This window comes from Pygocentrus nattereri, chromosome 6, assembly GCF_015220715.1.
Source record: "Pygocentrus nattereri isolate fPygNat1 chromosome 6, fPygNat1.pri, whole genome shotgun sequence".
Classification (NCBI taxonomy): domain Eukaryota; kingdom Metazoa; phylum Chordata; class Actinopteri; order Characiformes; family Serrasalmidae; genus Pygocentrus; species Pygocentrus nattereri.
In genome coordinates, this window is record NC_051216.1 from 39,004,765 (window position 1) to 39,031,512 (window position 26,748).

Sequence of the window (26,748 nt, forward strand, 5' to 3'; positions counted from 1 at the left end):
TTCCCCGTTCCACCTTAAACAGCGCGGCAGTTAATGGTGCAGCATAAGGCGTCACAATGTAACTGTTCCACTATTTAAGGTGGAACGGGAGGATTCGATCACGAAGCTGGCGAAGCAGTAGCTGACTTCAGCTTTGTGTTACTGAAGTCCTCCTGCCACTGGAACATCCACCACAAGACCTCATCTGACCGATTTCTGGAAGAAAAAGGACCGTAAATGTAAAAGTGGGGCTACTTTAAACCTGAGGCGAAGTGGCTCTTCGTGAAACGCCCTTCGTTTCTTGTAAAAAGAAACCAGGCTAAGCTGGGAAAACAAGTTTTACTTTCGCTTTTTTATATGTAACGTCGTACTTAGTCTTCGCCGTCGTTTTTCAAGCGCATTTTGCTTCCTCCGTAAATCAGGTAAGGTGGAAGAGTTTTTATAGTTAGCTGAATTTCACATCAGGTTAGCCACAGCAGAACACCAGCACAGCAGGTTTGTTATATGGACGGTAAAGTTTGTAGCGTTAGCTTAGCATAGTTTACCCTGTCTGGTGTTTTGAGCGGATGTGAATGCTAGCGCGCTTTATTTCTGTAGCCGAGTCTAGTCGTATGAAACTTAAGCTAATTTTCCGTCTAAAATCAAACGTAGTGACTGTTCAGCTTTTTCCACCTTTATTTAGTTTTAAGGACTGTACAGCTTTACTCACTCAGATGTGGTAGGTTATAGTTGCCATTTGTGACAAATATAAGGAGAATCCATGTATCGCTGCTGTCAGAAGAAAACCTCGTATCTCCAAAATGTTAACTTTACTGGAGTAGTAAGAAACATTTTAAGTTTTGAATGGAAGTTAATGGAACCTACGGAGACATACTGTATAACATACTGTATAAATAAAAATAATGCGTGCCCACAACTTAGTAAGGTGTGGGAACGAGATAATTAAGTCAAGGCCATGACTTAGTAAGCCGTGTTCTCGTTCCCACGCCTTACTTACGTGGTTGGTTAGTGTAATGGGTAACACCTCTGCCTTCTACACTGTAGACTGGGGTTCAAACCCCACCTCTTACACCAATAAGAGTCCTTGGGCAAGACTCCTAACACCGCCCTGGCCTACCTATGTAAAATGATCGAATTGTAAGTTACTCTGGATAAGAGCGTCAGCCAAATGCCATAAATGTAAATGTAAATCATGGCCACGACTTAATCTTCTTAGTCTCATTCCTTACTAAGTCATGGCCATGATTTAGTAAGGCGTGGGAACGAGATCATGGCTTACTAATTGGCCATACATTATTTTTATTTATGCAAGATGTCATCAGTGGGGCTCCGTGGGGAACTAGATTTTTTCCAAGTACTTTTGGAGCATTTCTTGACAGGGATTTTTTAACAATTTGGCACCAAGCAGACGGTTTTCATGTCTAATGTGATGGAGATTTGAGCAAAGAAAGATGCTGTTTCAGGTGAGCCTTGCTAAAGCTAGCACTGCAGCTGGTCATAGCAACTGAGGAGATGCTGAGGAGGACTTGTCTTGTATCCAGGGTCTTTAAGCAAACTTTAATGAAACAATAATAATTGCAAAATGTATGCACTGCACAGTACTGCTTAGTCTAATTTAGCAAGCCAACTCACAGCAGCTACATAAATAAATTCTTATTTGGTGATTTTAATATTGCTCTGTGAGCTTGACATTATACTAAAATGTGTGTTAGCAAATATAGTAACTGGCTTTCATTTCTTCTTTCAAGGGATCCCTGTTGTTGGCTTAAGGCAAATTAGCAACAATGACTTCCACAGAATGTATTCCATTCACTGTAGAGTCAACTAAGATTCTGGAACAAAGTCATGTTGCCTTTTGCAGCGCTTTAAATGGAAAATTTGGTTGTGCAGCTGTGTTTCACAATGTGGAATTCACCACTACTTCATCCAGTGGCAGCAACAAAGGGACAGTCATGCCTGAAATTAAGTACTCAAGACACCTGTCTGGAGGCCTGAAGATATCTGTGTGGAAGGATGATCTCGTAACTCACAAAGCAGATGCTGTGGTTAATGCAGCTAATGAGCACTTAAATCATGGAGGAGGACTTGCTCTAGCTCTGTGTCGAGCTGGAGGTCCTCAAATTCAACAAGCGAGTGACCAAATCATAAAAGTGCAGGGACGTGTTGCTACAGGTGGCGCTGTTGTCACCCCAGCTGGAAATCTCCCTTGTAAATATATCATACATGCGGTTGGCCCCTATGTGCATCTAAATCCATTAAAGAGCGACATTGCTGCAGCCTCACCCTTGCTGGATAAAGCTATACAGAGCATATTCAGATGCACTGAGTTTCACAACTTACAATCTGTTGCGATCCCTGCTATTAGCTCTGGCCTTTACAATTTTCCACGGGATCTCTGCGCAGACATCATTGTAAACGCTGTGAAGTCCTTGAGTTATGTGAGAAACCCACAAGCCATAAGCCTAGAGATCCGTTTAGTGAACAACGATGATCCTTCTGTTCAAGAGATGCTGAGAGCTTGCAAGGAAATTCTAGGGCCATCTGACTCATTTAGTGGGGCAGTGCAAATCCAAAGCACCTCATCAGCCACATCTGCATGGCCTAGTCTGGAGCTGGGAAACGTGACTCTCTACCTCAAAAGGGGCCCCATTGAGGAGGAGACAGTAAGTAAAATAACATCAATAATGACCATTTATTAACCTCTATGAACTAGCACTTCTGTATGAAATTATGATCAGTATTTTATTTCTTTGTTAAAAGAATTAAGCTATTTTGTATATAGTGACTCGATTAATGTTTGCCAATTAATTAATTTAAGATTTAAATTAAACATCTGCTAATATAGTACAACGCCAATTCCAATGAAGTTGGGACGTTGTGTAAAACATGTATAATCATCCAAACATTAATTATAGATTATTATAATTTTTTGTGATACAACCCCAATTCCAATGAAGTTGGGACATTGTGTAAAACATGAATAAAAACAGAATACGATGAACTGCAAATCCTTTTCAAGGATTGGACTGCAATGGTCTGGCGACCTGTCCAGGGTGTATCCTGCCTTCCGCCCAAAGACTGCTGGGATAGGCTCCAGCACCCCCCCTGTGACCCTGACGGAGAAGCGGCTTAGAGGATGGATGGATAAACTTTATAGTTTTTTGCAAATATTCACTCATTTTGATGCCTGCAACACATTCCAAAGAAGTTGGGACAGGGGCATGTTTACCACTGTGTTACATCACCTTTCCTTTTAACAACACTCAATAAGCGTCTGGGAACTGAGGACACTAATTGTTGAAACTTTGTAGGTGGAATTCTTTCCCATTCTTGCTTAATGTACAACTTCACTTGCTCAACAGTCCGGAGTCTCCGTTGTCGTATTTTGCACTTCATAATGCGCCACACAATTGTCCCAACTTCTTTGGAAAGTGTTGCAGGCACCAAATTCAAAGTGAGTGAATATTTGCAAAAAACAATAAAGTTTATCCATTTGAACAATAAATATCTGGTCTTTGTAGTGTATTCAATTGAATATAAGTTGAAAAGGATTTGCAAATCATTGTATTCTGTTTTTATTTATGTTTTACACAATGTCCCAACTTCATTGGAATTGGGGTTGTACTTGCATTTCTTAAAAATATGATAATCCCACTTAAAAGTGTATATTCACCATCCCCTGCCTCCCCACCATGTAAAATATGTGAAGGGCCTTTTTTCATGATCATAGTGCAAGTACAAAAATAAGGCACAAAATGAGGTACTGGTCTGTTGCATATATTTGGTCTGGTCTTGTCGCATTATATTTAACTTACTACAAGTACAGTAAGTTTTGTCTGCATGTGTGGGTCATTCTGTATTGGCTAATTCCTCTCCACTATGATGTTCCTGGTATTGAATTTGTAATTTTAAAGCAACAGTCCACTTGTTTGTGTGTTGTAGTGGTTTTAACATGGTGTGTTGTGAAGTTTTTATTTTTTACGAAATCAAAATGAATCATTTTAGCCCAATAATAATAACTTTATTTATTTACACTTAACAACTTACAACCTTACAGATCAACCTAATCCTAAAAATAAAATGAAAGCAGTTGAAGCGAATACAATGGAAAGGAATAGAGTTAAAAACACCAATAGTTAAAGCCCCAGGGAACCTGAATCTGTGTTTTCTTTCTAAGTAGGTTAATATTGTTCCTGTGGTCAGACAATAAAGTTAGCCCTGTGAGTAACTTTCCAATGTCCACTAAAAGACTGTTGTATTTTCCCAACATTCTCTCTCGTAAACTGGGCATTGCTAATCTTGACTAGTGGGAATCCTCAGCAATCATAAGGCCCACACAGCTGCCCAAACAGCTTCAACAAAACTGTTTCCCATTCTCCTTCTCTCTGTTCAAGTTGGAGAAAGGTAACAACCTGCTAACCTAGAAAGCATGACTGAGCTAGCAAGAATGTCTCTTCGTTCTGTCTAATGGGCATGCCAGCGTTCCCTGGAAGCACGTCCAGCAGTAAGAATAGCAGAATAACCTTCTTCTAGATGTCACCATATAAACCTGGATAATGTTATTAATGAGCTGTTAACACAGCGAGGATAGTCTACAACATGGCCTGTATATGTAGAAGCCTTTTCACTCATTGCTCCTTGCTGCACTCACGCTGATGTGTTTAGTTCTGCTTCAGTGCTGTAGCGGGCTGGGAGTGTTGAACAGAAGGTCTGTCAATCACATGCACTTATCAGAATATTAGGCCACACCCAGATGGTTCTAGGTTCTCTGATAAGCGATTTTTAAGCCATGTCTTATTATATTTCTATTTCCATTCAAACTTTGATAGATGTTTAATATAAAGGTTTTAAAAAGTTGTAAAATCTCATACAAACTTTTCTGATATTTTACATTGTGTTTTTTGGGACTTTACATGTCACTAAGCCAACTAAAACAGTAAAAAATATATATTTTTTTATATTTTTATTTTTAAAAAAAGCTACACTGAATAAATTAAAGTGGCTAAAATAAAGTCTTCAGCCAGTCTTCATTACAAATAAACAGTAATTGTCTAGCAATGTGTGTATATTGAATATTTTCCACAGCTTTTAGACCATTTGTTGATTCTGGTAATTATTTGATGTTCTGTGTATAATGACATGTCAGATGTCTGATGCGCAATAGCAACAACTGAATTGCTTGTCCTTATTTATCGATGTTGTAAGAAAGGATTTCAAGTCAGAAAAATATTTTGCCTTTGTGTTTGTGCTGAGAGTGTTCTGAAAGTAGTGTAATTTCATTTTTGAATAAAAGTGGTTTTGAAAATGTTACTGCATGGTCTGTTGCACCATTTCACCCATGCCAGCATAGGTGCCATAATTTTTGCTCACCAAAATATCAACTGGGCGCAAACGGGAAAAAATGTGCTTGTTCCAAACCAAACTCGAGTTCCACATGTGTGATGCTGTAATGCACCACACCATACTAGGTAAATTATTTTTCTCAAATTGTTTGGTCAGCCAGGAATATAATTAACCCCAAACACTCTATCATTTTTCTCTTTAGACAGATGTCATCGTGAACACCATAGCACATGACCTCGACTTATCAAAAGGCTTCGTTTCCAAGGCAATATCAGAAAAAGCTGGATGGAAGATTCAAGATGAAATACGGAAGCGTAATAAGTGGAACTCTGTTGCTGATGGTTACGTTGGTGAAACCGAGGCCTATAACCTGAACTGTAGGGCAGTGTACCACACTGTCTGTGCTGTGAAGAGTCGCAGTTCCTCTGCAAGTCAGGTTGGACGCCTGGATCATTAAAATAATGATCATTCAATTTTCCAAAACTCTGTTATATTAACTTTTTATAGCAAGTAAAATCCCTTAATTTTTAACCAGTTTTGTAGCTTTGGAATTACTTCTTGGTTGAATTTTAGGTGGTTGAATTTGTTTGAATTAGGTTTAGTCAGTGTCATGAATGTTTATTTCTCATCACAAGATGTACATTGTGTTTTTTTTTTAGATTCTTCACAAAGTGGTCACACGTTGCCTTAAAATGGCAATGAATACGTTTTCATCCATATCTTTTCCTGCTATTGGCACTGGCAACCTTGGATTCCAGAAAGAGGAAGTTGCTCAGTTAATGATTGGTGCAGCAGAACAATTTGCCAAGCAACATAAGGGGAAGAAATTGGATGTGTATTTTGTCATTTTTCCAAAGGACACAGATATATACAAGGTACATTTGTAGTATCACTTTGTGGCATGATGCAGAACATATATCATGTCAAAATGTCAAACATTTTATGCATTTCTGACCCATTTAATGTATTTCAGGCTTTTGAAAATAAAATGGATTCCATTAAAACCCAGAGTGCCTCCAAAATGTTCAGCAGTACCACTGGCAAAGGTAAAATCATCCAAACATTAATTATAGATTATTATCATTTTTTGTGATACAACCCCAATTCCAATGAAGTTGGGACATTGTGTAAAACATGAATAAAAACAGAATACGATGATTTGCAAATCCTTTTCAACCTATATTCAATTCAATACACTACAAAGACAAGATATTTAATGTTCAAACAGATCAATTTTATTGTTTTTTGAAAATATTCACTCATTTTGAATTTGATGCCTGCGACACGTTCCAAAGAAGCTGGGACAGGGGCAACAAAAGACTGGGAAAGTTGAGGAATGCTCAAAAAACACCTGTTTGGAACATTCCACAGGTGATTATTGGAAGCAGGTGAGTGTCATGATTGGGTATAAAGGCAGCATCACTGAAAGGCTCAGTCATTCACAAGCAAGGATGTGAACAACTGCGTGAGCAAATAGTCCAACAGTTTAAGAACAACGTTTCTCAATGTGCAATTGCAAGGAATTTAGGGATTTCATCATCTACAGTCCATAATATCACCAAAAGATAAGGCAGAAACCATCATTGAATGCCTGTGACCTTCGATCCCTCAGGCGGCACTGCATTAAAAACTGATATTCTGTAACGGATATTCCCAGGAACACTTCAGAAAACCATTGTCAGTGAACACAGTTCGCCTCTCCATCTACAAGTGCAAGTTAAAACTCTCTGGGCCCGAGCTCATCTGAGATGGACTGACGCAAAGTGGAAAAGTGTCCTGTGGTCTGACGAGTCCACATTTCAAATTGTTTTTGGAAATCATGGATGTCGTGTCCTCCAGGTCAAAGAGGAAAAGGACTGTCCGGATTGTTATCAGCACAAAGTTCAAAAGCCAGCATCTCTGATGGTATGGAGGGGTGTTAGTGCCCATAGCATGTGTAACTTGCACATCCGTGAAGGCACCATTAATGCTGAAAGGTACATACAGGTTTTGGAGCAACATATGCTGCCATCCAAGCAACGTCTTTTTCAGGGACGTCCCTGCTTATTTCAGCAAGACAATGCCAAGCCACATTCTGCACGTGTTACAACAGCGTGGCTTTGTAGTAAAAGAGTACGGGTACTAGACTGGCCTGCCTACAGTCCAGACCTGTCTCCCATTGAAAATGTGTGGTGCATTATGAAGTGCAGAATACGACAACAGAGACCCCGGACTGTTGAGCAACTGAAGTTGTTCATCAAGCAAGAATGGGAAAGAATTCCACCTTCAAAGCTTCAAAAATTAGTGTCCTCAGTTCCCAAACGCTTATTGAGTGTTGGTAAAAGGAAAGGTGATGTAACACAGTGGTAAACACGCCCCTGTCTCAACTTCTTTAGAACGTGTTGCAGACATCAAATTCAAAATGAGTGAATATTTGCAAAAAACTATAAAGTTTATCCATTTGTACATTAAATATCTTGTCTTTGTAGTGTATTCAGTTGAATATAGGTTGAAAAGGATTTGCAGATCATCGTATTCTATTTTTATTTATGTTTTACACAACGTCCCCACTTCATTGGAATTGGGGTTTTAACTGTTGTGACACTGATGAGGGCTATATTTACCTAGTGTTTTTTTAACTGTAAGTCATAATTAGGAAAACAACATTAGTATATGTGCTGTGGTGCTTGCTTACATTAACTTTATGGTTTAATGGGTTAAATAATTTTTTGCATTGTTATGTAAATAATAAAAGAAAACATTTTTTATTAGGATCATCTGATATGATTTACATAGCCAAAACCATTACAAAAAAGAGACATTAAAAACAAAAATGACATAATGACAAAATAAATGCACTGCACTGCGTCTTATGTAACAGTCATTATGGATCTAAATCTTATTAGATGAGCCATCTTCAAAGGCATTGTGAAATCTCATACATACACATAATTGCATACATCAGTCAAATTCTATATTAACATGCCAAGCTATTAAAAATTTTGCTGATCATAGAGTAATCTTTGACCTACTCTTTACAGATTTTTTTGTTTTGCCTAATGACGTTAAGATTAAGTGACCCTTATTAGACCCACAACAGATTTCACTTCCGCATTTAACCCATCTGTGAAGTGAAACACCACATACACACCAGTGAACATACACACACTTGCCCAAAGCAGTGGGCAGCCCTATACTGGAGAAGGAAGAAACATTTTTAGTTTTAAATGGAAGTTATTGGAACCTGCGCCCGGGGAGCAGTTGGGGGTTATGTGTCTTGCTCAAGGACACCTCAGTCATATACTGTCGGCTCTGGGGATTGAACCAGCAACCTTCCGGTCACAGGGCCCCTTCCCTAACCTCCAATGAAACTACCAATGTAGTGTTTCTCACTGCTTTTTTTCTTGCTTTGACAGGTTCAGCATTTTATAATAGTGAGAAAGCCAGTGAAACACCTTACATTGAGCTATTTGCAGACTCCTCTGAAGCCCTAAGAGAGGCAAAAGCATGGGCAACGAGAATACTGCATAAACCTGAGGATATCACAATAAATAATAACCATGTCATCCGGTTTGGCCAGGAGGACCATGAAAAACTGATGTCCATTCAAACCAAATTTAATGTACTCATCACAGAGTTCTTCAGAAATGGCAAATGTGGCATTACCATCAATGGTGAACGCACAGATGTCAGTTCTGCAGCACTGGAGGTGGAAGCTATGCTTTTGAAGGCCCAAGAGGACTTCGCTAATGCTGAGGAAAATGAGCTGCTGCGCTCTGTGGTCTGCTGGCAGGCTTTCCCTGGCTCAGAAGAACCAGAGATAAATGCTGCTTTGGAGAAGACTTACCTTACAGGTGTTGACTCTAAGGTTTTTTCAGTGAATGGCCGAGACATCAAAATTGACTTCAGGCGTATGCAGATGGACACTGAATTTGGAGGGGCAAGCATTCAAAGGATCAGTAAGTTTCCTGTATAGGACTGCATTACATGATTTGTCTCTGTACAGTGTTTTATTATATCTGACAAGTTGATGATTTATTTTTCCTCTGTATACCAGATATTTTCACTCTCTATTCCACGTTGCCACCGTTGAAAAGCAAGTCATATTATGCAAGGACCCCCATTGAAGAGAAGAGCTATGATTGGACAGAAAGGAAGAGAAAATTGCAAAAATCTGGCCTGAAGATTGTGAAGGTAAGCCAAAAGCATTTGCTTCACACTATGTTATACCACAAAACCTTTTTCTGATGAAAGCTTTGAATGGAATGTGGTTTTCTTGGTCGTTCAAGGTGGAGAAAATGGAGAACAACGCCCTGAAGCAGGTATTCGAGTTGAACGAGAAGCGAGTGCTTAAATTCCAGCAGCTGTACCAGTGTGTGACAGCACAGTTCTGTGAGCTGATCTGCAGGGTGGGATTCCAGAGAGAGTATGCGCCACCGGAAGGTATGGCCCACCCCCGCTATTTAGAACGTCCCTGAAGATTTCCAATACTTGGTGTTAGTCTGATGGCTAAAGCTGATTAAGTTGCAATGAACTGTTAAGGCTGCCATTTGTCTTTTATGAAGAGAGATGTTACTTCTTCATTCTTGGTAATAAGCCTCTCTAATGCCTCTCTTTCCTTCAGAGCAAAAATATGGAGCTGGAATATACTTCACCACGGAAGTGGAAACTGCTCTAAAGTTGTGGAAGGACTATGAAGAAGAGTATATCTACATCATTGAGGCTCGAGTGCTCACTGGCCAGAGCACAGCTGGGTCACCACAATTTATTGTGCCCCCTCCTACTAAAGATGACCCTCTGGTCCTTTATGACAGTGTGACAGATGCTAACAAAGACATATTTGTCATCTTCAATGGCCAACAGGCCCTACCTGAATTTCTTATCACATGCAAAAACCCAACAACCTCTGTTTAGCTGAGTGTTTACTGCATTTATCACAAGTCATTGTGAAGTAATGACAAAATGCGCACATATGCGTAATAGTCCAGCCTACTGAAACATGAAGACCGTTGCATAAGAAGGTTGCATAAGTCACATGTAAATAATAGTATATTTATGATTGAAGCAAAAAATATATATTGTCCAGTTGCTGTTATGTTAGGCCCATGTCAATATTTACTAATCTCAAAGCTACCAGTAAATCTGTTCCTGTAAACCCAGAAAATGCATTTAAAAGCAAGTCAAACTTATTGCTTTACAAAATGATTTATGTTGGTTATCTTAGCCACCGAACCTCTCTGCTACACTGTGGAGAAAAATTAGGAAAAAAAATAAATTACACACTACAAAACCATTTGGTGTGTGTCTACATGTTTCCAGGCACACATTACTAATAGCATATCCTCTTCGAGTTGCCCTGAACGTTCACTTTATTTTTCAGTTTTTCTTTTAAACCTCTTTATGTTGCTTTGGGCCTACCCAGTTTTGCTTTCCTTTTGAATGAGTCTCATTGCTTGCTGACACCTAGGAATGGGGGAAAACCGGATAAGAACTGATTTATAATATGGTTTTTGTTTCATAAATCAATGCGTAACAATGGTGATTTAAATAAAAATTGTATTCTACTGTAGCACTGTGAGAATATTTTACAATAATGACTTTTGGTTGATTTATATAGGGATAGTAGGTTACTATTTCTTTAAATACAACATTTGATATTATATGGACAGCAGGTTATAATTTCTCGGAATACAAGAACTGAGGGTAATAAGGTTATATTTTACTAGGATTATTATGGTTTGATTGCATGTGGTGTACCCATCCAACAATAAAATGTAATAGATTTCAACTTTGCCTCTTATGATTATTTTACTAAGTCAGGATTTGTCTGACATTGTCTAAATCAAAGTTTCCTTGGTCAGGGAGGCGCCTTATTTCTTAGTGCTTTAAATGCCTCAGAGCAAAAAAAATGGTGTAAGTGATAAAAAATTATAAGAACTGAACATATAGCAATACAGTGATCCTTTATAATGTTGTTTTACCTGTAAGCAAATGTCAGCCTTTCTCAAAATCTTAATTTGATATCAAGCATAGATACAGCAAGGGGGCAGCTCTATAATCAAAAGGCTGTAGAGAAAATTCAGCAGATTTAGAGATTTAATCTGGTAACACAAATGCAACATTGGCATTGTCAGCCAACACAACAAAATACAGAAACATATAGTACACATACTGTACATGACTTTAAGTACAAGAATATAATGTGAAAGGGGCTTTCTACAATAAAATACTGAGAGGTACAATATTAACATCAGAGATTGGTGTTAAATTTTTTCTATTTAATTTAGGAAAAGTACTCAGGAAAGGAGCCTTCCTGTAATTCATATATGGGAAGAAAATAGAATTCCTGTATTTATGTCTAACTGGCCCTTTTTTGGATTACTTTGGTGTAGATAGGCACTCAACAATGCAATACAACCTCAGCCTCCCCTGTTTAAAGGGGAAAAAAAACCCACCCACAACAGCATCAACTTTTTCAAAAATGTATCTGTCCACCCAACCCTGCAAAAATTATTTGAAAACATTCACATCTGCATGCCAGCCCAGGAGGATGCAATAATACGCCCTAAAATGTAATGCCAAGTGCCTTGAGAAGAACATCATGAGCCTGTTTATTTGTGGAAAATACAGAGCATACGGAGTTGCAGAAAGGGCATAACAAGATGCTGCAAACACAACACAACGGCTACGTCTAAAAGAATTAAGAAAACAATGGTGGTTTAAGTTTGGACTGAAGAAGTAGTGATAAAGTTAAATTAAGTAAATATGTATTCAGACTCAATATTGTCAACCACAAAGATGTTTAGCCATGTCAGCTACATGGAGCCTTGAATCTTACTCAAAACAGCCATGACCATGTGCAAGCTGATGCTGGCATCTTTTAATGCATGAGGGGATTTTTTTTGCTTTTACTAAATGTATATGTTAGTAAATGTAAAATAAAAAGAATGTAACATAAAACGTACCCTATCTTAGAACATATTGGACCTTCCATCTGTAAGTAGAAATGATAGTAAAACAAAAAAGTGCACTTCCATAGGAATGTTATTGCCATAAATCCTTGCCCTCAGGAGGCGGCTGGTGGAGCTAAAAAACCTTTAAGGGTACTTATACAATTCTCTAAAAATCTGTAAACATCTATACTGCACATTTTACTCCTAACTAAACCACTTCTTAGTTCTGAAGACACGATGATGGTGTCATCGCACATATACAGATAAACTGTTTAAGCATTTTACAGTCTATACAATGTCAGTGTATGCAGCAGTGTGGACAAACTCCCATTTTGTCTGTTGTTTTTCTCTCTGAAAGCTTGAGTTCAAAGTGAAAATGAAACACTTTACAGGGTGGGGAAATTTCTCAACCTCCAAATCAATGTGGAGATCAAGTTCCTTATTTTCTACATCAACATATCTAAATAAGAAACAAAGCTGGCACACACTGTATGCTTTTACAGTAACATGAGTTCATGTTCAGTGTAAATCAGACTAAGAAAGCAATATCTGACATCAATATCATTGACATTATATATTTACCAAACTATTATTTCTACACCTTATTTCATTGCTGGTGAACTACTAGTGAAACATTACAGAGAAAACCCATATTGATAGTAGTTAGTGGTAAACATCATGTGCTCTATGAAATGTCAGTCTTGGCCTGGTTTACTGTCTCTGATTAATGCTTGACAGGAAGTTAACACCAGGCCTATTTACGCTGATGCCAATGGCAACGTACTCAGTTATGTTGGCTCTATGACTGGTAGTTGGACACCATAATCCATGGCATTAATGTAATGCACAAAGACACACATCTACACAAACATCTCTTGACTCGTACTATTCCCCAACCTCACACACACACACACACACACACGAGTTGTTAGAAGTTGCCCTTTTATGCTGAATCAGGGCCAGGGCCAGCAACTACAAGACTGACCTGAGATCAGATTAAAATGGCAACTTCCACCAACACAGCTTTTCACTCAACAGCCTCTGACATTTCAGTGCCGTCCACCAGGAGCGTGTGGATGATGCCGTCTCTCCTCCTCCCACTGCTCACAGCCTTAATGCAGCAGTCGTGGTCACCCAGAGTGAAATGAGTCTCCGTGCCGTCATCTACGAACTCCCCCTGACAGTACAAGGGCCAACACAATTAAATAAATTGCACTGTCAGCAGTGTCCATTACTATTTCAGCTTTGAATACTTCAGGTACTGAGGTTCACTTTTTGGAATGTGTGAAGGCTAATTTCCATATTGTAGTCAGAATGTGTTAGAACTCAGGTTTTCTGACACATTCTCTCTCTATACCCATTTAACATGATAAATAAATGAACCCAGATCAGTGGATAACTAACTTACAACACCTTTTATTTAACAGGAACCATTTTTTGAAGTAAGCATTAAAAAGTGATTCATTTGTTTAGCTTTAGAATCATTTGTACTTACAGCTGTCTCCATTTTCTGTCCATTGCACCAAATGTCCATTGTATCTTTCTCTGTTTAGAGAGAAGAGACCATCAATGAACCCATTTGGTGCACCAGATAAAAAGAGATAAGTGATAAAAAAAAACTACATCTGCTCCAGATAAAAAAGACCAATAAAATGCAGATACTTCCAATATCAGACAGGGGTTTTACTGGTTTTCAGCTAGTATCATAATACAGTTTAATGTTTAATCAAAACTGGAAGAAAACAAAACCACAGTCAACTTTTTATGGTTCTGCCTCTTTACAGCCATTCACAAAGGGCAAAGGGTATGGAAAATCCCTGCTACAGGACTCGTGCAAATTGCAGGCATTGTTCTTGGCTATGTCATGTCTACCTTTTTTTTGTTTGTAACCAGAATAAGAAACAGCAACCCCTAGCGGGCCAACGAAACTGCAGAGACCTCTGCTGCCTGACAACATGAGTAGCTTTGCCCTAACACAGGCCTAATGTATCTCTTAGTTTAGACTGGTTGGTGCACTACTGCAGCTGAGAGAGGAGAGGCCAACCAGTTTAAGCAGGTTAAAGGATTAATGGATGCTTCAGGGTTAGCTCTTAATCTAATGTAGCACCATGACCTTACATTTGACTGGTGTTAAATGGAAAAGTTGGTATCCAAAGCTTCCTGGAAAACAATATATTACTTATTTTATTCAAATAAATGGCTATAAAACCATTTGTTTTAGCAAGTACGATGTGGAGAGACATTAAAGAAAAAGGTTTAGCCATGGTTCTTTGCATCAGTTATTGTATAATTTGATTGATCACTTGAATGTAGCTCTGATATGCAGGGTTTTATGAAATTTATTTCATTGTAAATGGACACAGCTGCACCATGCACACCTCTTTCCTTGCCTCCATCAGACATAATACTCAATATCAAACTGGCTTCTTATAATTGCCCATATTACCTGAATAGAAAAAATGAATGAAAGGATTGTTACTTGCTTTGTATATTATAAGGATGCTGCCTGTACCACTGCCATATTTAGCCTCTATACAAGGTGGCCTTATAACCTGTGCTTGTAAGCTGTTCAGCAGGGTAACGTCTCACGCTAAACCAGGTCTGAACTTGACTGGATGTCCCTAGCCTGAGGAGCTATTTCTAAGTGCAAGCACTTGTTCATCAAGTGTTGATTTGAGCAAACACATATTGTGGTTTTATGTGTGGTTTAATGCACAAGGAGCTTCTTACCCAGGACCACTCTGCAGTCTATGCCATCTAGGTTGAGCAGCCAGGTGCTTGTCACCTTGGAACGGTTCTCCATATACTTCTTCAAGCTTTTTCCATTGATCTCCAAAGTGTACTCATAGGCAAAGCCGCTCACAGCATCAATGTTAATGGTGGCCTTCGTTTCTGAGCTGCCCACATTAAAGCTCTCTTTGCCAACCAGTTTGAACATCCAGTCTCTCCTGAGAACTTCCTGCCAAGGAAACAATCAATTTCCCATTACTTACTCCTCAAGATTATGTTTAATTCGCTTATCCCCCAAACTTGGAGAAAATACCGGGTAACATTTCTGCACCCATAAAGGCTTTTAGTTTGGGTGTTTCGGTGTGGACTATTTTGACATGTCTCTGCCCATGAAGCCTACTGGCTGTAGAGGGGACTAAAACAGAGTTAATAATCAATGTCACCACTAATTCTGCATCAAGATTATCACCTTTCCATCTACGCAGATGATCCTTTTTCCCGTGGTTGTGCCGTGTTCAAATTCAATCCTGTGGACGCCATCACTCAGGGCCACCTCCCAAACACCGACTAGGTCACCAGACATGGTCCTGTGGCAAGATCCCTGGACCCTAAATAAGAAACTGCGAGAACTGCACATCAATCTGGAAACTTTTGAATTACCAATAATCCAAACCAGGTAACAACAGTAAGACAAGTTTTGTTAGACCCAATGTTTAGTCTTTTGATTAATTAAAAAAAATAAATAAATAAATACAATTTCTATTCCCCCTAATATAATCACTGGGACAAGACATATTTGGTATCTGGTGTTAGTTACTTTAATTTCGCACTGAAGCTACAGGGCTAACATAACAAACTATGTCACCGAAAAGATGTTCAATTGCTTTTTAGTTACTTAAGCCTTTAACATCAGAGCGAAACTAAAAAAACAAACTTCAGGCACCAAAGATGTCTTGGCCGATCAACTACACTTGATGTGAGGGCAAAATTATTTAAAAGTGATTTTTTTTTCTTTTTTTCCTGCACAAATGTTTCAAGCAGTATTTAGCTCTGCATGGGATGCTATTACTACTATATATATATATATATATATATATATATATATATATATATATATATATATATATATATATATATATAATGTCACTTTTTAAAGGCTCCGTGTACAACAGATCTACCGCCCCGCCCTTAGTTACAAAACTCTTCATAGTCTCTCTAACAATCCCGTGTTACCTTCAAAGTACAATCCCCTGTTCTCTTAACCAGGATCCCATCTAAGATAGATGTTTAACTAGACTCCTTTCTTTTACTGCGGGACACTACGTTCACCCAGAGAATCAGATCACACAGCACTTCAGTTCATACGCCTACGTGTAGCTAGGTAACGATGGACAATTTAATTCCTAACATTAAATATCTCACATGAACAATAAGAATCCAACATCCGGCAACGCTGATTAAATCTCGAAGCTAGTTAAATGCGAATTCTCCTCTCCACTTCTGGACTTAAGTTCCAGTATGGCCCCGTTTTTAAAACAGTGCCGTGCCAATATTTTATTTTTTACAAAAGCATGGAGATGCTTTTAACGTGAACGCTTTACTACAAAGCCGCTATATCTGAGCCTTACATGGACCATATCCTCAGAAACCCAGAGAAGTTTCCTGTCGGTATTCGCTAGCTTCTCGTTCGAAATTTCCCGTTCCACCTTAAGAACTGTGCAGCAGCAGTTGCTATGACACTGCTGCACCATTTAAGGTGGAACGGGAAAATTCGAACAAGAAGCTGTCAAATAAGAAGCTTCTTTTGGGCTATGGAGAGAAATACCCGATAACACACCTCAAATACTCGTAAATCGTTGAAAGTCACTTTAATTCGTGTGAGAAATTATTATATAGCTATCAAGTTAGTTAGCTAACTACCCAGAGGTTTTGGCCGACTTGCTGTGAACTCCATAAGCTGGTTAGCTGAATCTTAGCCAAGTTAGCAGAAAGCAGTGAGCTAAGGCAGCGTTAGCTAACGCTGAAGTTTCTCACAGTGTCTCCTCAGCCTGCTCAGCAGAACTAACGCTATCTTACTAAAGCACCGAAGAGAAAAAGAGTCATTTACCTGAGCCGTAAAACACACAGCGGCGACAGCTCACCGTTTCTCCAGCAGTCCTTTACGGGCTAAGTAATTAGCGTTAGCACATTAGCTCCTGAGCTAATAACAAACCAGTTTTCTGCTTAACAACTGTTACCATGGGAACAGAAAACCCTTCACTTCGCCACCTACAGCTTGTTAGCTTGTTAGCAAGGATGGAAACTGTGGAAGCCCATTCCCACCACATAAAAATAAAAGAAAATCCCGTAAGTTATTTTTAATTTTTTAAGTGAATCGCTATGTCATCACCTGCACTGTACACTTTATATACAGATCACTTTTTGCATCTCTTTTTGCACCATTAGTACTTCTGCATTTAACGCTACTGTACTGTACTGCACAGTACTCACCACTGTATCACTGTATTCACCATGCACAGACGTTCGATACGTGTACTTAATGACTCTGCACATTTCGCCTTGTCTTTTCCTGTCTTTTGTCTTTGCACTGTTTGCTATTTATCTCTTATTACTGCACTGGAAAAGTAGGCCGATAGTGTTTCGTTATACTGTACTACGCTGTATTGTATAATGACAATAAAGTTGAATTCAATTGAATTATTTTAAGTCGTTATATTGAAATACTGCCTCATTATTTTGAGATACTAAGTCATTATTTTGAAATAGTAACTACCTAAATAATTTGAAATACTAGGTCATTATTTTGAGATACCATATCTCATTAATTTGAGATGCTAAATCATTATTTTGAGAAACTTCCTCGTTACTTTGAAAAACCTTTCCCATTATTTTGAGATACTAGGGAGCCCCTGGAGGGACATGGGGGGGGTCGGCGGGAATGACATGGGTTTTCTGAGATGGATAAAAAAAATCCTGCACCCCTGCTCGCGAAATGACCTGAGATGTTTTTTCTCAACTTAATATATCACGGGATAATTATCCCGAGTGAATTAATATGTGGGAAAAAAATCTTGAGATTTATAGGGAAACCTTAAGCGCATTACCCACTCTGCCCTGTAGATGGCATCAATACGTCATTTAGACACCTCCGTGGCGCTGCCCCCCCCCCCCCCCCCCCCATGTGGTCAGAAATGGAGCAAAACTACTGCTGTGCGTTTGTGCTGTGGGAATCATCGTTTGGCAGCGTTTCTGGGAAATTAAACATTATATTTTAATATCGGTGACGTCACTAAGAAGGTTTTAAAAATCTGCATGAAAAGGAATATGACATTAATCAGTGCCTTTTTATAATTACTCTGATTAAACTAATCACTAATAACAACTTATCAGTCATAATTGCTCAGTGGATGAGTTTGTGTGGTCAGTAGGAAAAAGTCACAGTGCATCTAACAACAAACGAGGACTTGTGCATTTTAGTGATATAAACCATGATACCAGACAGAAAACATCGACTCCTTGAAACCACCGGTGGTTCCAAAATGCACTTCGTCGTATTATCATATATATATATATATATATATATATATATATATATATATATATATATATATATATATATATATAACTTTTATATTGTAAAAGCTAAATTCAGAAGCTGAGCGTCGTATGAGGCTGTAACTGTCTTCTTTCCAGTCAAATAGATGGTGATGTCATTTTAAACCTTTATAATAAAAGAAGCTGAACTTTTTTTGTACCACAAATCTGGGCTATAAACTCTAAACAAACGGCGTCTCTTCAGTGATCTGCTCTGTAAAAATAATACAAAGAGCGTCTAAGATTTTTGGCTTTCAGCAGTAAATTGTAAGCATATAGCAATATGTGTGATCGTAAAACACGTTCCGTTAATTTGAGGGGAGCTTTTAAAAACAAGCAAATAAATAAATAAATATTTAAAATACACGTATTTCATGCAGTTACTGAATAATTTGCTTTACGATTTGGTCATGTAAATTCAGGTGGACAAACCAAAATATACCCTGGTCAGTAAGAGGTTAACTTCGGCGAACGTGGACGTGCATGTGGTGAAACACCTCTGGTGGCAGATGAAAAATGAATGAAAAATGAAAACTCCTCAAAACGACCATTAAAGCTTTTCTCAGGGATAATATGCCACATTTTCGGATGCTTTATAGTGTTTAAACATCAAACAATACATTTAGAAAACGCGCATGCTTATTAGAGGTTCAACGATTATTTGACTTAGTCGACTAAAATTCGACAAATAGTTGTCAACTAATTTAATAATGGATTAGTTGGTGACGTCACTACGCGCCTTTGCGCTCATTAGGAATGTTTTGACATTACCGCTTACTGGAGAGTTGACACAACTGCGATGGCAGCTTCAAGTTGGAGCGTCTGAAGAGGCACTGTCACCTCACCAGATGAAGAAGATCCACCTCGGTAAGATAGTTGTGCTAGCGAGCTAGATAATGCTAAAGCTAAAAGCTGTTCTGCTTCATGTTATAAACGTTATCACCTATTTAGAAATGCATGTGCTGTGAAGTCTTTTATGGAGCTGGAACAGAGAAGCAAGTAGGTTAACTGTTGTTCACCACGACCCTGTTCACTTTCCAGACAACATTTACTGTTGTAAACACTGCATCGTCGTCTTATCGACGCCCTATTGGAAATTGGACTTGATATTGGACTTTTATTTATCTTTTGTATTAGCATTAAAGTTTATTAACACATTGAATTTATTCATCTTTATTGTCTTCATTGTAACTTAGCAAATGCATAAAACAACATAAAGCTAAAATTAAAAGCCCACGGCTACATGGGTTATTTCTCAATATAACCTAGTGATTCATAATTCGAATAATCAGTTATTTGTTTCAGTAATCAATAGATTATTTGACTATGAAAGTAGTCGTTTGTTGCAGCTCTAATACATATTAAAAGGTCTTGCGACAGTTCACAACAACTAGATTAGACGATTTCATTTCAAATTCAAAGACAACTTTGGAAATGCTAAACAAATTGTTTGGAAATGTAGTTATAAATAATGTAAGTGTGTATTTAAGACGTAATTCTAATTCAAATACAAAATGTGTGTTTAAATTTGCATTTGCAATTGCATTTCCATCGTTGCTCCAACTCTGCTAAAATGAAACTGTATTAGGAATCCTGTTTACAATTGTGTTTTGACTGTTAATGAGGCTGTCCTGTCAATCAAACAGCGTCTAGGACATTGTGGGACTATTTATATAAAGTGCTTTTTACAACAGGTGTTGTCACAAAGAAGTTTTACAGAACAATCTGAATCCAAGCCCTGATGAGCATCGCCAGTGGCAAGGAAAACTCCCTAAGAGCAAGAGGAAGAAACCTTGAGAGGAACCAAGACTCAAAAGGGGAACCCATCCTCCTCTGGGTGACACTGGATAGCAAACAGCATTAGTAGAAAATTTTAAAATACAGAAATGGGGAAAAACAGGTGAAGCAAAAGTTGTAATTGGATAGTCTGAGTCTGTGCAGCAGCAGCAGCAACAACAGCAGTATCAGCAACTGATGAAAAACACTCAACTTTTGCTCTACTGTTGGGGCAACCGTTGCTAGTGACTTTATAACACTTGCCAACCAGGTCCAGGAGAATTATAACCAAAATGTTTCTTGTGATTTTGTTACAAGCACCAATGTTAGTGACCTCATGATCAGCTTCAGGCAGAGGCAGGAGTGTCAGAGGAGATGGACGGCCAGTGATGGATATTCTTATTAAGGAGGTGGAGGGCTGCTGGGGGTTAGCACATTGTTTACCAAGGCTGGTCCTGAAGGAACTTAACGATAAGATGATTTTGGACCGGACCCAGCTCAATAACAGCTCCTGGCTATTTGTATTAGGTGTATTAATGCAATGAAAGCTCTAAAATGTGTAGGGCACTGTTCCCCCAGGACCAGTGTTCCTCGGACAGGCCTGTGAGCCTCTGGTACATTGGTGCTTGAGCAGCCAGGGTTAGGGTTAATATGAATTATGTCTTTAATAATGCACTGTCAAATGGGAAATGCAGTTATCAATACACAGTTGAATTAGCATTCTTAAATTTACATGAATCCAGAATACACTCGTGCGTATTGAGTCATGAATCTGAAGGGGTTCAGCAGAGCTTTGCTGGTTGCGGAGAAGATCTTGGACAGATGCTTGCACGCTTTCTTGAAGGGCGTCACCAAAACCTTTAATCCTCTCTGCGAAGCTGTAAAAGATGAAAAAGGTCAATCAGAACCAACAACAGATACAATTTTTTATTACTTGAATATTTTTCTTTGTTGATTGTATTACGCTCTAAACTATACTACATTAAGACACTAAAGAAGTGATATTTTGAGTCAAACTTGTACAAAAAGCTTATAAAACACTGTCCACTTTGAAAGAATAACCTGCCCTCTGTGTGTTTTCCTTCATGTACTTACACTCTTGAAGAATTCCAGAGAAGTTCGGTGGATGATCAGCAGACAGTAGGCCAGCTGGACACACTTCAATTAATTTCTTGAAGAACCAACATTTAATAAAGAAAACATCAGCATTTAAGAAAAAATGGGCATTTACAAAAGCAACATACCCCAATCAGACATAACATTATGACCATCTCCTTGGTCCTATGCTCATTGTCCATTTTATCAGCTCCACTTACTATATAGGAGCACTTTGTAGTTCTACAATCACAGTGATTCAGTGCCATGTGAGGGAGCTTTTAGAGGCATTAAACTGTTCTGATGTCTGGTTCCTATCACCACCACTGTTGTGAATGATTCTGACCTGGTACAAATGGTGCATTTCTTATCAAACCACCATGAATGACTTTGTTTACATCAGCGGAAAGCCTTGGTTTATCATGTTGGTTAATTCAAATATTACTAAAATATTTAAAACCGTCGCAGTTTTTCTAATTTCTGACTGACCTGAAACTGACATTAGGTTATAATTGACAAAGCTTCAAGGACAGTTTTCCTTACAAATAAAAAGCATGTAAGCCAATAAAAGCCCCATTCTACTTCTATTGTAAAGATATACATGTTGAATGTGGCAGCTGCCCTTGACATCCTTATACTGTTCATGTAGGAGTTCTCTGTGTGAGCCTCAGAATGTGTAGTGGGAGCAATGCAGCCCTGGGGCCAAGTCCCTTAAACAAACAAGTCTTACAAAGAGGCTGGAAGTGGATGTGGTCATGGAGAGACATCATGATGTTGGCAGGTAACTGACATGTTTTGCCTATTACAAGGGTTTGTACGGGTTTCTTCGCAGCTTCATGCCAAAGTCCCAGTTATTGCCCGAAAATATCAACATTTTTGTTTAAAGTATAGTTGAACCGGGGCAGGCAACATGTAAGTGATTGCACAAATCATTTATTTCAAAGGACAAAACAATGTAAAACAAGCATTCAAGCAACACATGGGTAAACTTTACGCATGTTGATTCTTTTCCTGGTGTAAGTCTAAAACATATACCCCCCCCACCCCCCACCCCCCCACCCCCAAAAAATGTTTTTAATATATATGGCACCATATTGTCCGTTCCATCTCTTTTTACCCTGTAGCTCATTTGAAATAGAAATGAAATGTTCATTTATGTACAGTGATGAGTAACGTATGACAGCACAGTCTGTACATCTGTGAGCAGCAGCAGTGTTTTTAAATACTTCATGACAAAAAAGTAAACCCCACCCTCTGATTGTATAGATCAGTTTCAAAATTTCATTTGATTGTCACATCATCATATATACATTTCAGCCTACTTACAATAGCACTAGTACTTAAATATACTGTAAACAACAAAATACTTTGTTAAAAAGAACTAACGTGTGTGTAGCAAAGGAACATGATTTGTGAATCTCTAAGAAGTAAGAAACATATGCAGTACTTTGCCATCATTGTCCTGAGTTAAGTTCCATTTCATGTGAACAAACTTTCAAAATGCTGTTTCAGAAACTACACAATGTCTTGGCTGTTTTTCGTCAAGCTATTACAAATGTCTGCTTCCTTTTTCCATTTAAGGACAGCATCTGATTCTTCAACGGTTTGGAAATCTTAATATTTGAAGTTAAACGGACGTTCTGGCCTAAATGAAAATGGAATCATTGCTTCATCTGTTGCAAAAACGCCTACTTGCTTCCTAGATTGGTGCCAAAATAGTCCAGAGAGCAGATGTTCCTGCCAAATATCTCATCTGTATTCATTAGTATCTACATCAGTGCATCTCCTTATCACAGTGGGGACGGATTCCCAAAGACTGCATGATGAAATTTTGGCGAGTGCATGCTGGGTATTGTAGTGACACAACATGAAAATAATATATAATCTCGAATTCTGTCAAACAAATGAGATTGAAGGATACACTGATGAGCTATGGAATACTGCATTACAGGACAATGAACATGTCAAAGGCTAATTAAATGGTAAGAAAACTGTGTCATTGTTGTAGTTTCAGTTTAAATGGCAGTTATGTTATATTATTGGGTTAAATTGTGCACTTTAAAGTGAGCTATAATCAGACAATAACAAAAAATCAATAAAAAAAAAAAAACATTTCTAACCCGTACACAGTGTTAACAGCACAACTGACGTGTGTTTGTTCTTCTTGGTGAGGAGGGGTTACTATGTAAATTTTAACAACAGTCCAAATACAAAAAGCTACAGTGCAGTCAAATACCGCTAACAATTACAATCATGAACAACTGATTAAAGACAAAACAGATATAAATGAATGAGGATATAAGGATGCGGTATCTGGTAACAGTCAGATGACAGTAATGATGTGGAAACAGAAATTCAATAATGCTAAATAAAGGACATGAAGGAACTTTTAATCCATTTCAAGTTTCTTTAATCTCTTGCTGACAGAAACCGCTGTGCTCCTGTCAAAGGATGAACCCTGATGGCTGTGGATCTGGAAGACCTGAGAGGGGCTCAGGTTGAGGAATGCCACTAGGAGGCGCCACCACACTTCCATTTGGCACGCCAGCTGCACAGGTGCCACTGGGGATGTGCCCACTGTTCACCTACAACAAACATCATACAGGTTTAATGGTACGATGAATCACTGCAGAAGTTTTAACCCCCAAATTTAAATATTTTTGACATTTTGTATTTTTGGACCATTTCTCATACAGTATTCATTATAATAAAGTGTGAGACCACTGTTGAAAATGCTTTTCTTTCGCATTATTGTCTAACTTAATACCATGTTTTCTATCACAGATGATATGATCAGGATCACAAATCGTATAGAATATTCACATGAATTTCAGAATTTCTTAGTTTTTGTCAGCTTTCTCCTTTTTGCTTCAATGACGATGTGCATGTGAGGTGCATGGACTCCGAATGTTTGTACAAACGTGACCTAGAAACAGTGCTGAATTTTGAATATTTATTTTAATTGTCATAACTATCCGTTGTTTAATTCCAGGGTTAATATGTTAAAGTACTTTTTGAGCTGTATAAAATATATATATATATATATATATATATATATATATATATATTATACACAGTGATATACAGTGTATCACAAACGTGAGTACACCCCTCACATTTCTGCAGATATTTAAGTATATCTTTTCATGGGACAACACTGACAAAATGACACAATGAAAAGTAGTCTGTGTGCAGCTTATATAAGTGTTAATTTATTCTTCCCTCAAAATAACTCAATATACAGCCATTAATGTCTAAACCACTGGCAACAAAAGTGAGTACACCCCTAAGAGACTACACCCCTAAATGTCTAAATTGAGCACTGCTTGTCATTTTCCCTCCAAAATGTCATGTGACTCGTTAGTGTTACTAGGTCTCAGGTGTGCATAGGGAGCAGGTGTGTTCAAATTTGTAGTACAGCTCTCACACTCTCTCATACTGATCACTGAAAGTTCCAACATGTCACCTCATGGCAAAGAACTCTCTGAGGATCTTAAAAGACGAATTGTTGCGCTACATGAAGATGGCCAAGGCTACAAGAAACCCTGAAACTGAGCTGCAGCACAGTGGCCAAGATCATCCAGCGTTTTAAAAGAGCAGGGTCCACTCAGAACAGACCTCATGTTGGTCGTCCAAAGAAGCTGAGTGCACAAATGCTGTCTTTGAAAGAGGCGCAGGAGTGCTGTCAGCATTGCTGCAGAGATTGAAGAGGTGGGGGTCAGCCTGTCAGTGCTCAGACCATACGCCGCACACTACATCAAATTGGTCTGCATGGCTGTCACCCCAGAAGGAAGCCTCTTCTGAAGTCTGTACACAAGAAAGCCCGCAAACAGTTTGCTGAAGACATGTCAACAAAGGACATGGATTACTGGAACCATGTCCTATGGTTTGATGAGACCAAGATTAATTTGTTTAGTTCAGATGGCCTCAAGCATGTGTGGCAGCAATCAGGTGAGGTGTACAAAGATAAGTGTGTCATGCCTACAGTCAAGCATGGTGGTGGGAATGTCATGGTCTGGGACTGCATGAGTGCAGCAGGTGTTGGGGAGTTACATTTCATTGAGGGACACATGAACTCCAATATGTACTGTGAAATACTGAAGCAGAGCATGATCCCCTCCCTTCGGAAACTGGGTCGCAGGGCAGTGTTTCAGCATGATAATGACCCCAAACACACCTCTAAGATGACCACTGATTTATTGAAGAGGCTGAGGGTATAGGTGATGGACTTGGCCAAGCATGTCTCCAGACCTAAACCCAATAGAAGATCTTTGGGGCATCCTCAAGCGGAAGGTGGAGGCGCGCAAAGTCTCGAATATCCACCAGCTCTATGATGTCGTCATGGAGGAGTGGAAAAGCATTCCAGTGGCAACCTGTGAAGCTCTGGTAAACTCCATGCCCAGGAGAGTTAAGGCAATTCTTTAAAATAATGGTAGCCGCACAAAATATTGACACTTCAGGAACTGTCTCTTAGGGGTGTACTCACTTTTGTTGCCAGTGGTTTAGACATTAATGGCTGTATATTGAGTTACTTTGAGGGAAGAATAAATTTACACTGTTATATAAGCTGCACACAGACTACTTTTCATTGTGTGAAAGTGTCATTTTGTCAGTGTTGTCCCATGAAAAGATATACTTAAATATCTGCAGAAATGTGAGGGGTGTACTCATTTTTGTGATACACTGTATATGTGTGTATGTTTATTTATATATTTATATATATATATATATATATATATATATATATATATATATATATATATATATATATATATATATATATAAATTATACAGCTCAAAAAGTACTTTAACATATTAACCCTGGAATTAAACAAGAGGTAGTTATGACAATTAAAATAAATATTCAAAATTCAGCACTGTTTCTAGGTCACGTTTGTACAAACATTCGGAGTCCATGCACCTCACATGCACATCGTCATTGAAGCAAAAAGGAGAAAGCTGACAAAAACTAAGAAATTCTGAAATTCATGTGAATATTCTATACGATTTGTGATCCTGATCATATCATCTGTGATAGAAAACATGGTATTAAGTTAAACAATAATGCGAAAGAGAAGCATTTTCAACAGTGGTCACACACTTTTGGACCCCACTCTGTGAAAGTGTTCTTAAATTTTAATGGAGGTTAAGGAAGAAATGTCATTTTGTCATTTTGGACCATCTCCTGTTCCCTACCATCTCCCATCAGCCTGTTGCCCTTTACATTGTGTGTTAATTTCATAGACCAAATGACTAGGAAAAAAGTCTGTTTCCATTGGCTTACATTAAAAGTAAAGTA

At 38.4% G+C, this 26,748-nt stretch overlaps 3 protein-coding genes across 10 annotated transcripts in view; 1 reads left to right on the forward strand and 2 right to left on the reverse strand.

The window, feature by feature from the left end:
• Nucleotides 1-11,089, forward strand: part of parp9 (poly(ADP-ribose) polymerase family member 9) — an 11,175-nt gene extending 86 nt beyond the window's left edge. The window contains exons 1-9 of one of the 2 annotated variants that reach the window (XM_017695081.2): nucleotides 53-401; nucleotides 1,728-2,642; nucleotides 5,525-5,758; nucleotides 5,982-6,197; nucleotides 6,296-6,368; nucleotides 8,718-9,260; nucleotides 9,359-9,495; nucleotides 9,591-9,744; nucleotides 9,926-11,089. In XM_017695081.2, coding sequence (XP_017550570.1) covers nucleotides 1,764-2,642; nucleotides 5,525-5,758; nucleotides 5,982-6,197; nucleotides 6,296-6,368; nucleotides 8,718-9,260; nucleotides 9,359-9,495; nucleotides 9,591-9,744; nucleotides 9,926-10,215 — 2,526 coding nt within the window. In that variant the 5' untranslated portion in view covers nucleotides 53-401; nucleotides 1,728-1,763 and the 3' untranslated portion in view covers nucleotides 10,216-11,089. Of the gene's footprint in view, nucleotides 1-52; nucleotides 402-1,727; nucleotides 2,643-5,524; nucleotides 5,759-5,981; nucleotides 6,198-6,295; nucleotides 6,369-8,717; nucleotides 9,261-9,358; nucleotides 9,496-9,590; nucleotides 9,745-9,925 lie in introns of those variants that run through there. The other variant, XM_017695082.2, reaches the window with a different exon arrangement.
• A 290-nt stretch (nucleotides 11,090-11,379) lies between these two features.
• On the reverse strand, nucleotides 11,380-17,225 carry faima (Fas apoptotic inhibitory molecule a). Of its 7 annotated transcripts, none has more exons than XM_017695075.2 (5): nucleotides 17,092-17,225; nucleotides 15,454-15,592; nucleotides 14,985-15,213; nucleotides 13,750-13,799; nucleotides 11,380-13,431 (listed from the first exon to the last, which is right to left on the reverse strand). In XM_017695075.2, exons 2-5 carry the CDS (start codon nucleotides 15,565-15,567, stop codon nucleotides 13,282-13,284), a joined length of 543 nt encoding a protein of 180 aa, XP_017550564.1. In that variant the 5' UTR covers nucleotides 15,568-15,592; nucleotides 17,092-17,225; the 3' UTR covers nucleotides 11,380-13,281. The 7 variants fall into 7 exon arrangements, with proteins under 7 accessions (XP_017550564.1, XP_017550563.1, XP_037394997.1 ...); XM_017695074.2 differs by having other exon boundaries at nucleotides 15,454-15,604; nucleotides 17,092-17,216; XM_037539100.1 differs by lacking the exon at nucleotides 17,092-17,225 and adding an exon at nucleotides 16,822-17,018 and having other exon boundaries at nucleotides 15,454-15,604.
• Nucleotides 17,226-22,525: 5,300 nt separating this feature from the next.
• LOC108425965 (aryl hydrocarbon receptor-like) overlaps nucleotides 22,526-26,748 on the reverse strand; it is a 55,357-nt gene continuing 51,134 nt past the window's right edge. Inside the window, exon 11 of the mRNA XM_017695072.2 lies at nucleotides 22,526-24,034. Coding sequence (XP_017550561.1) covers nucleotides 23,894-24,034 — 141 coding nt within the window. The 3' untranslated portion in view covers nucleotides 22,526-23,893. The remainder of the gene's footprint in view (nucleotides 24,035-26,748) is intronic.

Bases quoted from the DNA above. Each gene is read 5' to 3' on its own strand.
- faima (XM_017695073.2), bottom strand. The intron at 15,214-15,453 runs GTGATAATCTTG...TTTCCTTGGCAG, and splicing joins TCATCTGCGTAGATGGAAAG to GAAGTTCTCAGGAGAGACTG. The intron at 13,800-14,984 runs GTAAGAAGCTCC...CTCTCTAAACAG, and splicing joins AGACTGCAGAGTGGTCCTGG to AGAAAGATACAATGGACATT.